Raw genomic sequence first — 15,128 nt, 5'->3', positions numbered from 1 at the left:
ATGTATGGTTTGGCCTTTGATTTGGACACTCCTGGGGTAGGAGTCACTATTCTGATTCTTCCTCTTTCTTGGCTCGCTCGATTCTCCTATAATTATTGGAAAATCATTATTATCGGAATAGAGAAAGGTTCTTTTGATCTACCTTTCAGTCTCTTCATGTTCTTTTGGATGAATGTTTGATAACACCAATCCTTTAGTTCGTCTTTGAGGAAAGACATTCTCCTTGATAATGAATCCAACTGTCCTTTGGGTGCTTTGTATGATTGGATCAACATTCCCACCATGGACTACAGATCTTTGTAAAGAACATAGGGGAAGCTACTTCTATTGGTACTACACTATAGAAGAAATACTTGCGAAACCAGTAGATATATATTCATCTATTTCACAAATATTCCTTAGTTTGAGGCAAAAAAGAGATTGTGAGTACTCTTTAGCCTTTTCAGCTTTGTTTCCTTCAAAGTATAAAATGTACCTTGATGAGCCTCCTAGTCTTTCAGCAATTTCACTTTTGGACTCTCCAACTCGTATACTTGCTTTGGTGTTTTCAGGGGGTACTATGCCATATGATCTTTAAAGACCCTCTAATCTTAAGTCCGATAGTCGTATGAAGTTTTCCTTGTTGAGTTTGAACGTAGTCGCTGCTGTATTCATAGTTACCATTCGTCAATCAGCTTCTTGATGTTTCAGAAGTCAATAACATCAATGTTGAGTATAATATCATAAAGATGTAAGGGCTGGAGCATTGTCCTTGCCTAAGGTATATTTTTTGGCACTCTTATGGAATTCCATCTTGGATTGTCTCTTAATCCGATTCCCACAAATGTCGGGGTGGCCGTTGGTGTGGAAATCCATACGTCTCCCACAAACATCAGGGTGGCGTTGGTATAGAAATCTGTAAATTCTCTCATTGGATGATGTAGTAGAGGATCATTTGAACCTGTATTTTCCCCGGACGATTGTACTACTAGAATGATTTCATTAGTTTGGACATTGACCAAATCCACAATCCCAAGTTGGGTAAAGGATTATGTTAACTTCTATAAACATGGAAATCTACCCTTTATACCTCCATTATTTTATGGATTTCATGCCGTCAAGGATTAGATCCTCTTGGATCTTTGACTTCGGAAGCTCCATCGCTTTTCCCTTTTGGTCTAGAAGACTTGAGTCAATCCTTTTCGGATGACCGATTGTCAAGACAATCAAAATTAATTACTGATTTTATAACTATAGCAGCAGTCGGACCAAGTCGGATCCCTAGGGAACTACGACTTAATTTCTTAGTCAAGTTGCGGTAACCAAATGGGAGAATTTGAATAATGATTAAGTAATAATTAATAGAAGTATAATAAAACGCAAAAGTAAATTATTGGGAAGAAATTCATAGGAAGGATTCCGACCCAAGGAAGTGTTTCACCCAATCATTATATTGATCATTGATCTCACAAGATTAATTTCACAATCAAGCATTCAACCTCGAAATCTATTAGGATAGCCATAATAAATTCCTTTTTCATATTGTAATTGATTTGATTCAAGCATCTAACTCAAAACTTATTATCTCATAACTGGGCACGATAGTATTCCATTTCAATTCAATAATAGCATTTGCATTAGTGAAAACAGTTGAAGCTAGACCAAACAATTGACATAGTTGTAATCGTCTAACCTAGTTTTCTTGTCCCTATAAATACATCATGTGAAGCAGACAATAAATTTTCTTGCTATTCATACCACTCATACCACTCATTCATGACAATTACGGATCACTAATTCATGGATAGCCATAGAATAATTAAGATCAAATTGTCAGATCTATCAATTCTAATATTTTATAAGATGTAAATCAAGACAAGTATTACTTGGCGAAATTAGATACAAATCAAGATCTCAAAACATAGTGATTAGGTTCAACTTTTCCTTTGAATTAGAAAATAGGTTTAGCTACACAACATGTTCGTAGCAAAATTAAAAATCCAAAACGAAAACATAAGCTAAAAATATAGAAAAATTGATCGACAAGGCCGACGTCCTTTGATTCCTTACTCCCAAGCTCCAAAATGATGAATGGCCTCTTTCTCCCTTCCTCCCCTTTTTATCTGCAGCAATTGGGGCCTTCTTTTTCTTTTTTTTGTCCCTTTGAGTTTTTTCCAGCAACTAACAAACAAATATTCTCTTGAAACTTTCTAAATTGGTTTCTCCCATCAAACAACCTTGTAGATAGAATAGGGCGTGATCACGCCCTAACAAATATTGAAGTCTATTTATGTCCTAACTTTCCTTGATAATTTTCAGCTCCATTTGAGGCTTTTTGGCTCTCTTTCCTTCAAAAGGGGTTGATATCAATCATTCACACAAAAGATGCATAATTCAATTATCATTGCTATGAACTAGTTCTAAAATACTTGAATTAAGCATGTAATCGTGTGATAAATGGCATTCTATCATCGAACTATTGTCAACTCTTTTTAAGAATTTTCATAAGAAAATTCCTTCTATATATTTCAAAATTTGAAAATATTCCCTATTGTCATTGTGACTTGAACCTTTGTTCGATTCTATACTTTGAAAGTTTCATCCGTAGTAGTCAATATATCAATATGTAATATAAATAAGTATTTCTTCAATAAGCCTAAACTCTGATACCATTTGGAATTAGCATGGAGTTAGGATGAAAATAGAAATGAAATCGGGCTAAATATGTAATTTTTACAAAAGTTGCGGGTCAAAATTTGTTGGTCTAAAAAGTAAAGAACCAAGAGTGAGAACTACCCCAAACCTAGGGGACTAAATCTCCCTTTTCTCATTTAATTAATAAAGTGCATTTTGAGCTCTTTTAATCGGGCATTTTATTTAATTAGATTGAATAAAAAGTCTTGCAAAATTTGTTATTGGGCTCAATTTAATTTTTTGGACAAATTAATCTAGTCCATCCAAATGCACCAAGCGCAGCCCATGTTGATGTTGTCTAGGTCAACCTACCTTATATGGAGAGTAAAAACGGTTGCAAGGGTTTGATTAGGGCTGATCATTTTGGCCATGAGGAATATTGGAGGAGTCATAGGAAGTGGGTAGAGATAACGAAGTGACCTACTTGAGTAGGTAATCCTTCCTTTTACTCCCAACTTAATACGAACTTTTTCCATAACCCTATTTGATACTAGTTAGCCGAATTCTTGCTCGCCTAAGGGGCTGATTTTTGTTCATCATTGTCTCCTATCTCTCATGTTCTTCTTCATTTACAACCAAGTCAAGAATTAGATAGATCGGAGAAATATACTCAGCAATAGTGTAGTTTTTCGATCTCTCTTTCTAGATTTATTTCTTGCTAGCACGAGGACAAATTTCATACTCTTGGTGGTGGTGTGGGCAATATTAGAGGGCTCCTATGTTGGAATCTTACGTGGACGCACGTTGGAAAGGAGTTCAATGCATGTACTTAATTAAAGAAAATGACCAGAGTAATGTTTATCGTTTAAATATTGCTTTTCGTTTTCTCCATAGCCTATAACTTGGATCTTTTACTTTCTTATTTCTAGGTTGATACACCGATAGCCCAAGAACATTCAAAGATACACCCCTTTAACATCTTTTGTTTCTTTTATGTTTTGCGCTTCCACCAGATCGATCAACTACCTTTCATATTGATAGGATTTCCTTTGGAAATTCAGGACCTTCGGGTTGTGTTGGAATCATTCTCGATTCCAGCTCTGGGTTTGTTATTGCATTTTCAGCAGTCATAAGCATGAACACAAATAATATTGCTGAATGTTGCGCTCTACGGAATGGCCTTGTGGTGGCAAATCTCAAAATATTAAGAAGCTGATAATTGAAACAAACTCTAAACTTCTGCTCTTTCTTTTATGTAGAAAAGACAACTTCTGAGGTTCTAATATCTTTGCTTTGCGATTATTGGCACTTCTAATGACACGAAAGCCAATCGAGCAGCCAATATTTTTGTCCTAACGGCAACAGATCATAGAACACCTATGCAGATCTTTTTTTTTTTGTGTGTGCCTTCTTTTGATGAAGTCATTGTACTGTCTTATCCTTATTTTGTATGTATAAGGCACATTCGATGCATGATAAAAAATATAATAATTAAATATCATTTAATAAAAAAATATTATTTTAGGAAAAATAATTACGATAAAAAATAAATAATTTTGAATGAGCATATTTAGAGTAGGAAAAAGAGAAAAAATTACCTAAAATAACTAGCTATTTAAAAAAATTATTTTTACCACTTGTATATAATTGGGGATACGTGGAAGTTAGGTTGTTCAAAAGAAAAGAAAAAGCAAAAAGAAAAAACCAAAATAAGGAAGATACTAAAGAGACGCTTTCCCCTTAATTTATAGTACAGATTAAGTGAGACACCAAAAGAGAGCTTCCACTTTATTTATAGTACAGATAGACACTATACTTTTTTTTTTAAAAAAAAAAAGGTTACTAGTTGATGTTGCCATATGAGTATTCTGAAAATATAGTGGGTACATTAGTATAATTTCATGATTACCAATTATGGATAATTGCTTTATTAATAATGCAATTAGAATAAACTATTTGAATAACTGAAACTCACAATTTGATCACCATAATTATACTGTTTAAGTTGGTGCCTAATATTTTAATCATCAAAAAATTTAATATTACTTTGAGTTTGTCACACATATATTTATTGTGCATCAATAATTTACTTAATAGAAAAGATGCATCTACGTAACTCACAGCTTAAAGAACTGTTCAACTTTCACTTTTATGTCCTTGATCATGCCAAGGCCAAAAAAAATGAGGGTCACATCTCTTAGGCCTAAGCTCCAACGAATCCTAGTTAATCTTTAAAAGGCTAATTAAAACCAAAATTTCAATCCCAACTAAAAAGTATATGAAATTGATGTGCAAGAAACTAATTAAGCAGACTTGGCAGTAGTGGCACACACTGGTGGATTCTGCTTGCCGACAAATTTGGGTTTGACATTCATGCATTTGGTGGTGATAGGACCTTGATTTCCATTATATGTAAGATCAATGTCACCCACCTCTACATTCTCGCATGGCTTAAGACCACTACAAATAAGCGTCACCGCCTCTGCACTATTTGTCGTGCCCCGTACATTCTTAATGCTGACGTTGCTAATCTTGATAGACGATGGTCTCTGTAAAATAATCAACAAATAAAATATTAATCAGTATACTAAGAGCCTAAATTGTTATCAAACTTGGATCACAAATTGAGAAACTTACATCTTTTTTGCAAAGATTGTGTGGACAATATTCTTGATCAATGATAATGGGACTGCTAACATTATCCATGATTAAATCTTCAAAATGCAAATCACTAACAGTCAACTGTGCTGGGGCAGAGGGCCATGTCTTCACCCTGACGCCATTTTGTGTGCCAATGAAGGTGCAGTTTGTCACAAATATCCCCTGCACATCCTTTTCTTCTGCATAACCACCAAGACTTCCAACGCTAATACCGTGTCCTGGACCACAAGTTACATTTTGGATGTGAATTTCTTTGGACTCGTCTCCAATTGAGACACAATCATCTCCTGTTTTTATGATGGAATCTTTGATATTGATCATCGTGTCACGACCCAGATGGATACCATCAGTGTTTGGGCTATCTCCTGGCGCTGAAACTGTGAATCGGAGGAACGTCACATTATGGCTCCCTATACAATTCACGTGGAAATTCTTGCTATCTTTCGTGGTCACATCACGAATTATGGAGTTGTTGACGAAATTGAAGCTAAGATTCTGCACAAATGCATGTGATTATGGGTTGTTAATTTGTACACCTATTCTACTTGAAATAATTGAGGATATATAAGGAGGTAGGTCTTACCATGGGAAGCTTGGCACAATTTCTATTTTTGTGGCAATCGTTTTGCTTCCAGGCTTGTTGTCCTTGACCATCAAATACTCCACCACCTGATAGGGTGAAATAATTGACATAATTGATAGTAATCCATTCACCTTCTTTATTAGGCAATTGACCGGGATTAGGATTGGCTTGCAAGATTCCTTGGACTTGAAGCTCGAGAGGAGCCTTATTGGGGCCTAATAATTTCACTTGACTAAGAGACCAGGTTCCTCGTGGTATCACTATTGTGCTTGGGGAAGTTGAATTGCATGCCTCCTTCCAAGCGTCCATTAGAGCCTAACATGCAAATGCGTGTTTTTTTCAACAAATATATTTACATAAAAACAAGCGAAATCAACTGAACACATAAATGAGGTAGATAATATTGGTTAAACCTGACTGATATCTCCACCAGATTTTGCACCATACTTTGTGATATCATATGTCATGGGCCCCTGAGCGTTAACATTTATTGCCAACAAAGGCAAAAATAAGAGAATTGTAATGAAGTTTATTGCCATTGCCTTCTTAATATTTTATTGATGTTGATGTACTTAATAATGTAAGTTCTTCGCATACATTAACTATGAATTTATAGTAATAGTACACTATTGAGTGCCAATCATTAACAGCAAATGCATGTTTTTTTCAACAAATATGTTTACATAAAAAAAAGCGGAATCAACTGAACACATAAATGAGGTAGATGATATTGGTTAAACCTGACTGATATCTCCACCAGATTTTGCACCATACTTTGTGATATCATATGTCATGGGCCCCTGAGCGTTAACATTTATTGCCAACAAAGGCAAAAAGAAGAGAATTGTAATGAAGTTTATTGCCATTGCCTTCTAAAATTTTTATTGATGTTGATGTAGTTAATAATTCGAGTTCTTTGCATACATCAATTATGAATTTATAGTAATAGTAGACCATTCAGAGCCATAGGTTACTGATCATGACTATTTTTCAGGAATAGTGATTACTTTATTTTGAACAAGTTTGTCGTACCTACAAAGCACCATCTTTGAACACATGTAGTTAACAATTCTATGAATAAAGTTTTTGCATTGCCTAAATTTTTACTTTTATATATATATATATATATATATATATATATATTATAGAAATTTATTATTATTATTATTATTAATTAGTATCTAATTTATTTTTTTAATTATAAAAGTTTTGGTAACATGAAATGTATCTTTATTTATATATTTTTTTTGGTGCCTAAGTTTTGCCTAATATGCAAAATAGATATGAATCTAGTTCTATATATCTAATTTATGGGGTGGAAAATGAGCCACACCTGCTCCCAAGCTTGGCGAACTGGCTCGTATAAAGCTCAACTAGAGCTCGAACATTTCAAGCTCGAGCCGCCTGCATCTTGATTCGCCGAGCTCATGCCAATGTACTTTTATTCGAAATTTTAAGAGCCGGCTCGTGAGTCTTTTTTTACTTTTTTTTTTATAATTTTTAAATACTATTATATATTTAACTACACTATAATAGTATATTAGGTTAATATACAAATATTTATAATATATTAGAATTATATTCAAGCCGATCTCATATTTTAACTTTAGATCATCATAAAAGTTTGGTATTCAATATCAATATAAAAATAAGCATAATCAGTAATTTAGTATTTTATGTATTTTTGTCTAACTTACTATCTAATATATATATTATACGTTTGAATTTGTTGTTATATTTTCATATCAATTGATATTTTATATATTTATTTTGGAGTATTTATTTGTACCAAGATTATGTGTACGCACTTGGATAATTTTATGTAAACTCTCTATATATTTACTAATTATGTTACCACTAAACTAGTAGTAGACATATTAGAAAATAATGTGAAGTTGTATATTCCTAATATTAGATTAATTTAATGTAAATATATGATTTGTATTTTATAAACAATTACTATTATAGTTATATATTTTTAGGTTATATTTGTTACTTATTCTTTACATTATATGGTAGTTGAAGAAAATTAGGAACATATTTTTGTTAGATGCAAAATAATTTGTGCTTGTCAATCGAGCAAATTCATTCGAGCTACACTCATTTACACCCCTAGTCTAATTTACAATATAAGACCATTAATTAGATTCTTTTAATAATTATGTACTGAATTATATTTATTTAGATATAAGTGGTACATGATTACATTAATATTTCACTAAATTAAGCAACTGAGTAATATATTGGTTCAATTATTATATTTACATCAATATAACTAAAAATTATGAAATAATTAATCACAATCTACACACATAAAGTAAGATAAACACCTATGTGTCTGGTGGCTTGCAATCATGATCTTGAACTAATTGTAGGTAGGGTTGTTCAACAAAATTGCTGAACGCGCCGACCAATTGTGCCAATCCAATCCGCACCTCAATTAGCGGGTCAAGGGTGGATTGGGTTGGTCTTGGACTAGTAAAAAAATGATTGCAGTTTGGGAATCAAGTTTGGTCTTATACGTATATAGACCATATAGATCTCATTCGACCGCGACAAAAATAATAATAAGAACAATAACAAAAATAACAATAATTATACACTACAATTCTTCATATGTTTATATAAAAGTTTTGATAATACATAAATTAATATTCAGACAATAACAATAACTACGATACTTTTAATTTTGTATCTATCAAGATTCTCTATAACTCTACGCTTGATACTGTATCAAATACAGTAGGAGAACAAGTGGGGAGAGAGGAAGACAGGACGAATTGGTTTGTTGTAGGTTGAGTTGTGTGAGATATGGTGTATATGAATATCTTCATATATTGCTTATATGAGAGAGTAGAAATGTGTATATATATTCGACTCAATGCCACAAGTCAAGGTCCCTTCTAAATGCTATAAATCTAGGAGGGGGCACCATATTTGGCCGAGTTGCATGTTTTGAAAGTGCAACTCGGTCATCTCAATTTTTCAAGCAACTCCTCCATTCCTTAGTTAGAAGTCAGCCCTTAGCTAATGGGTCCTAATTTAGTTGATCGAGTTTTATTTTTAAATAAATTGAAATAAATACAAAGGTTTCAATAAATTTAATTAAATCTATTTTAATAAACTGCAAACTAAATTAGGCATATTATTATTTAATCCAATTAAAGACATAAGTTCAAATATCTCTAATTAATAAATCTGATGTATTAATGAAGAGTAGCCCAATAAATTTAATTCAATAATCTTGGGTCATCCATCCAATGGATCATCACATATATAAATAATTCAATTATTTACATCTTTCGAAATTAATTCCAAATTAATTCAATTTTCTCCTTGGTAATTTGTGTATGACTCTTTAGGTTCACTTTAAGCCAAACTTAGGCTTATGTCCAACACAATTGATTAATCAAATCCAATTTAATTAATCATTCTTAATCAATCATTTAATGAAGAGAGCCAGCTACATGGGTGGCCGTCTAACAATGGTCCATGATACTAGAGATTTGGTGAATATCTATGTGAATATTTAGGCTCTCAAATTCTATACGAGTAAGGTCCTTTCATCCACCATCTCTTTGTCTTTGTCTAGGTTATGTAATTGGGTATCGGTTCTTGTCCTGGACTAGACAGCAATGCTTTAATACTTGAGACCCCATTTTGCTCTATTGTTTGACATAAAAAATTAGTTTCTAGTCGACCAACCACTATGGCCATTGATTCAGAAGGTGTGGATGCGGCTCCAGGTGGATAGGAGATACTGCTATCACATACTGACATGGGATGAATCCTCTTCTTGAAATTCATTGTCATCACTTTACATTCTGTTTGCAATGGACAAGGTTTATAATGATCATGTTTGTGATACAATTACCTCTTGCCAGATCCAAAATGCAGCCATCATGTGTACATGACTTTAATGGTTCCTCAAGTCTGAGTACAACTCTGGTACTATTGTAATTGGGTATTCCAGTCATACCAATCAAACATCAAAGACTTTTATATGATGATTCCCACATGTCAGTTCAGTCAGCTAATTACCTTGTCAACTAACTCATTAAATATGCATATACGTCCAACATCTGGCTCAGATGAAATATGACATTCATTTACTAAGTGCAATATTCAATGCAAATCTCTATAATCTTGAGGTCGTCAACTTAAAACATTTCAAACCAAACTTTAGAACTTGATCTCATTGCCGTCATCCAATGTTCAACTCAACTATACAGGTTATCTAATTGGTCTATGGGCATCTATTGTGATGTTATAGCGATGTTTAATGTAAATGGTAAACACAACAGACACATGTACTAAGGATGAATACTTACCATATTCATCAAGATAATATAACTTTAGAAAGGTTGTTGAATACTTTTGAAAACAACCAATCTGATTAGCTTTCTGGTACTTATTCCAACATTGGAACCCATGATCTCAAATTTGTTTGTGCTACCTCAACCTTAACAATTAGGCTAAGACATCATTGATTTTCTATTCCTCCTTAATAAACATCACCGTTTCTACCTCTACATACACAAATACATTGGACACAACTGTAGGTCTATAAGCTTTAACATCCATTCATGGACTTCTCAAGAGTTTTAATATGAAATATTTGCAATGCCCTTGCTCATTCTAATCCAGTAGTCAAGGTTTATTCGTATTATCATTAATATATAAAAATATCAAAATATACATGACAAATTTAAAAAAAAATACTTCTATTATTATAACTTTCACTATTTTACTCACATTGTTACTTTCTTTTTCCTAATAGCTAATGATCACAATCGTCTGTTGCCACCCTTCTCCTTTCCTAATAGGAGATCGATAATGCTTTGTATGAAAGATACTTATCCGGTACCAGATAGACATATTAGACATGCTGCGATGAATGCATTATTCAACTCTAGAATGGCAAAAGGGTCATGTGTACAAGAGCATGGAGTGATGATGCTATCTCTGTGGAAAAGCTCAAAGATCTCCAGGTTAATCTTGAAAAAAGGAAGAGATGTACATTAACGTGATCCTTCTGTCTTTTTAACCCTTATTTGACCCATTTATTTTCAACTACAGTATGAATGGCCTTGACAAAAATCTTCATGAGTAATATATTGGTCCAGTAGGAGGTAATGATTGAAAAATCTGTGTCCCCGGTACTAATGGGAGAGACTTTGGCCTCCGATGCGAAAAGCAAGGTTGTTGGACATCGAAAGAGAAAGAAGGTTGAGACATTGCTAACCACTATTAGCACTTCGAGTGTTGTTCTTGTTACACCACAAAGCGCAGGTAAAGGAAAAGGAAAGAGGGTTTAGCAGTCAAGGATACTAAATGATGTTTGCATCTTCTACCGAGAAAAGGAAAATTGGAGGAGCGAGTGTCATAAACTCCTCTCCAATGAAGTTACATTTTAATTGAGTGTAAACATAATTAATGTTTTACTCCTTAGTACTGGGAACCAATTATTGATAATCTGCGAAAGGTTTGCAGGTGGTGGTGAGGAGTTAAAAGCCAAAACAGATGGTCCTAGGGCTATTGCTGCAAAGACGAGGACTAGTTAAGCTTAGCACTGATCATGTTAGGATAGTGTTTATGTAACCTAGCATGATCAAAGTATACTTTATCAGTAAAGGTATTTATTTAACATAGAATGGAGATTCTTGTCTGCTGGGTTGATACATAAAATAAAACTTATAGTTTCGGTATGTCAATTTCCTCTAGATAAGGATAAGGAAGATTAGTAGATTCAAAGAGTCTAAAAATAGACAATTTGGGTCTATTTCCAGTGCAAAACCTTTCTGAGAAGGAGAAAGAAAGTAAAACTCTTTTTCGAACAAAGTAGACTGGCTAATAATCTGTTGGATTGAATCCAACAAGACATTTGTACGTTACTGCACATGACCAATGTAGAGTTCACAAGTCTAAGGAGATTTGGGCAGTTCAAGGAGTTAGATTTGGAGTGGCGAACCAAATTGGTTGCAAAATTAATCTCTTCGCTCAGGTTGAGGTAGCGTATTTAGTAGGAGTTCTTGAATATGGTTTAATGCAACTTGAGTTTGTATGATAGTCCTACACATGTCAAGGACCTAGTGGGAGTATGGCTTGTAGCAACTTGTTGTAAGCATCATTGTTCATCATTTGGTGCTGTCCTACTGACTATATTCCAATCCTCTGAGGGGTGAGCTAAATACTCTAGGTACTTGAGAGTTATAGATTATTGAGTCTAACCGATCATTTGGATTACAATCCAATAGGATATAAGGAGAAGAATTATGGGACATTGATTAGAATCAAAGGTTTGGAGTCATATGATTCAACATGGAGTTCCAACTAGGTTTAGGACTTCATGTAAATGGGATATTCATTTGGTCGAGGTCATAAGGGGTATGACACAATAAAAACGAGCTCAAAGGTTAGTAAGAGTTTGGTTGTATTTTGGTGTATTGAACCTATTGTTTTACATGCTTTGAAATAAGACAACGGATATCGAGAGTACACCAAGGAGGCAAAAGAAAGTTGTTGAGAGCAGTCTTTAATACCTGAATCTGATTAAAAAAGTGTTCTTGGTGCATCATTTGTTAGAGTTGATTCTGAAATACTAAAGTGGTACTAGCTTCTAAATTTATGTGAATAATGAGTAGTGCTTAGTATGTGGTATCTTGGAAAGACTGCAAGCAAGAAACCATGAAGTTTTCATCTTAGAATTCGAATGTATGGCGACTTTGAAAGTTGTTTATGGAAAGTGGTTTGGATTAGAAACCTCATCCATTAAATAAAAGTGGTGCCTAGCATGATTGGTACTGTAGTTGTCTTGGAACCAGACGATAAGGAGGAAAAAGCTTTTGGGCCAGAGATCTCATCACAGGATCCATGAAAGTTTTTTTAGACAACCATTATTTGCAGCTAGCGATGGTAGAAAGAGGTGACACATGGTTGGTTTGTGTAGCTTCAGAAAAAAAATGTAGTAGACCCACGAGACCGAGCTAATAGCGTAGATTGCTCATGCTAAGAAGGTTCTGAGTGACATACGTAATTGCTTAGTGGTCAAGTCGGAGATTGTTAGAATATATGACCAAAAAGCTAGTTACATTTGCTATTTGGGGAACTATTTGTCAATATTTATCTAAATAATATTGTCATGATGAATATAGTAAGTGCTCATAAGGTATTAGTGTTTGTTGTGCTTATTACTTACATTGAACAATACTTCAATGTCACAACAAATGCCCACAGACCGAAAAAATAAACTTGGGGTGTTGGGTTAGGCATTGGTTGGTAGCTATGAAGTAAAATTCTAAGTGTTGGTCTAAAAAATTCTAAGTTGAGAACCTCGAGATGGGGCATTGAGAGTCCTATGGAGTCTTGCACTAAGTATTGTAGTCCCGTGTTTCATTGACAGAAGACGTGGGTCGTCTATACAGTTTTAGTGGGTTAGTTGGCAAAGAAGTTGACTGGCTAAACTAACTCATAGAAATTTTCATATGGAACCCTTGAGGGCTTGGTCTGTATAATGGGAATTCTAAATTCCGGTAGTACGGGATTAATCTTCATACTTGAGGAACCATGGCAGTTGTCTGTATACGAAGATTGTATTTTGGATTTTGCGAGCGGTGCAGTCAGAGTATGTAGCGAGGAAGGGTGGATTCCAAAAATGGATTGGTCCCCTGTTAGTATTATGACAACGAGATTTTCTGTGCGCTTTGAGATGGTTTAGACTCTTTAAGTATATGTCCACAGCGATTGATTGAATGGGTAGGGAATTTCTATGACGATCAGTAGAGTAAATGCATCTCAAGTATGAAAAATAGAGGTCTAGTAAAGAATAGAAACTAAAGTCTAATTCCGCCCAAAAATGATTGGAAATAGGATTGTATCCATATGGAACTTAGAGCCTAAATGCTCATGGCACTATTTACCTAATTTCTAGTACTATTGATTGTAACTAGATGGTCACCCATAATAGCAGACTATTTTTATTATTGGTTAATAAAAAATAATAATTGAATTAAATTTTTAATTAATTGTGTCATACACAAGCTCAAGTCTATTGATAGTGAACCCAAAAAGTAACATACAAATCACTGGGAAGTGATTGAATTAATTTAGAATTGATTTTGGAGGAGGAAAAGTAATTTAATTGGCTAATTAATTAATTAATTAGTAGATAAACTTAATTTGAATTCATTAATTAAAATTGACCTAAAAATAATTAGTTGGATTAATTATATTTGATTGGGCTTGATTAATTAAGTGAAATGAATTCGTATAATTAAGGTTTAACTGTACTTTTGGTCCCATTAAATAAGGCCATCTCGCTTTTACTCCCCTGGTTTATGTGGTCCACACTTTAGTCCTAAAGTTTCTAAAATTTTAATACTGTTAGTCCTGTGGCCAAATTATTTTGTTGTTCTGATGAACAAAACTCCCATATGTTCAAAATTAGTCCTAACATACTTGCAAAATAAAATTAAGCGTCTATAACTTCATACCTCATTTTACCATCTTGCCACTAGACATTTCAAGTCCTCGATTTTATGGACTTCCTCCATCCACACTACCACAACAAATAGTTCACAAGCATTAGGCCTTTTCAACAACAAATAGCACAATCCTATTTTGTTTCATACCTTAGGGTATAAAGATACTCCAAAATAGAGGCTTAACATGATTTTGGACTAATTAGTTGAACAGAACCCTCGAATGTACTGAACAAATAATTGAAATATATATAGATATTTTTTTCATCTATAGGAGACCACTGTTTAGCCTCTCATAGTCAAGAGGACTACATTCGTGGGAAAAGTCCCCATGAACTTAAATTGCTAACACTAACAACGCTAAATAGTCAAAATATAACTTGTTGAAAAGTTGGAGAAAATTTTTTATGATCCCCATTTGATTCCAAGTTCTCATTGTATATAATAGCCCACGGACATCAGTCCCGGACTTTAAACTTATTTTAGATCACATCACTGAGTTTCGTAGCTATTTTGGATTTCCACTTTCCAGCTAGGGTCTTTATGGCTTATCGGTCACGTGCTTGCAGCTAGTATCCTTTACCTTTTTTACTGTTGACTTCTTTATCATCTTCTAAAATAGTTCCTTTCACCCTTTTCTCGCTTTAGTTCGAGTTTTCTTTTGGGTTACTCGAATTTTCTTTTTGAATGAGTATTTCTTGTTTTTCACAGCAAGGGCATATGTGGGTATCCAATTGCCCCGCATGCATCATGTCGCATATATTCTTCCTAGTAGCCTCCGTTGCAAGAAG

The 15,128-nt window shown here is 33.9% G+C and overlaps 1 protein-coding gene across 2 annotated transcripts; it reads right to left on the bottom strand.

The window, feature by feature from the left end:
* LOC105155410 (polygalacturonase-like) lies at positions 4,681 to 6,751 on the bottom strand. Of its 2 annotated transcripts, none has more exons than XM_020691413.1 (4): positions 6,598 to 6,751; positions 5,858 to 6,172; positions 5,251 to 5,769; positions 4,681 to 5,162 (listed from the first exon to the last, which is right to left on the bottom strand). In XM_020691413.1, the coding sequence occupies exons 1-4, from the start codon at positions 6,721 to 6,723 to the stop codon at positions 4,917 to 4,919; spliced, it is 1,206 nt and encodes a 401-aa protein (XP_020547072.1). In that variant the 5' UTR covers positions 6,724 to 6,751; the 3' UTR covers positions 4,681 to 4,916. The 2 variants fall into 2 exon arrangements, with proteins under 2 accessions (XP_020547072.1, XP_011069588.1); XM_011071286.2 differs by lacking the exon at positions 6,598 to 6,751 and adding an exon at positions 6,271 to 6,417.

The sequence above is a fragment of the Sesamum indicum genome, linkage group LG2 (genome assembly GCF_000512975.1).
Source record: "Sesamum indicum cultivar Zhongzhi No. 13 linkage group LG2, S_indicum_v1.0, whole genome shotgun sequence".
Taxonomy (NCBI): domain Eukaryota; kingdom Viridiplantae; phylum Streptophyta; class Magnoliopsida; order Lamiales; family Pedaliaceae; genus Sesamum; species Sesamum indicum.
Note: the sequence above shows the minus strand (reverse complement) of the source record. Positions and strands in the feature narration are given on the sequence as shown.

What these genes read in the sequence shown, in the direction of transcription:
- LOC105155410 (XM_020691413.1), bottom strand. Translation starts at nt 6,723, where the DNA reads ATGGCAATAAACTTCATTACAATTCTCTTCTTTTTGCCTTTGTTGGCA. An exon ending in CTGGTGGAGATATCAGTCAG is followed by an intron (nt 6,173 to 6,597) that starts GTTTAACCAATA and finishes TTTGCATGTTAG; the next exon opens with GCTCTAATGGACGCTTGGAA. An exon ending in ACAATCTTTGCAAAAAAGAT is followed by an intron (nt 5,163 to 5,250) that starts GTAAGTTTCTCA and finishes ATTATTTTACAG; the next exon opens with AGACCATCGTCTATCAAGAT.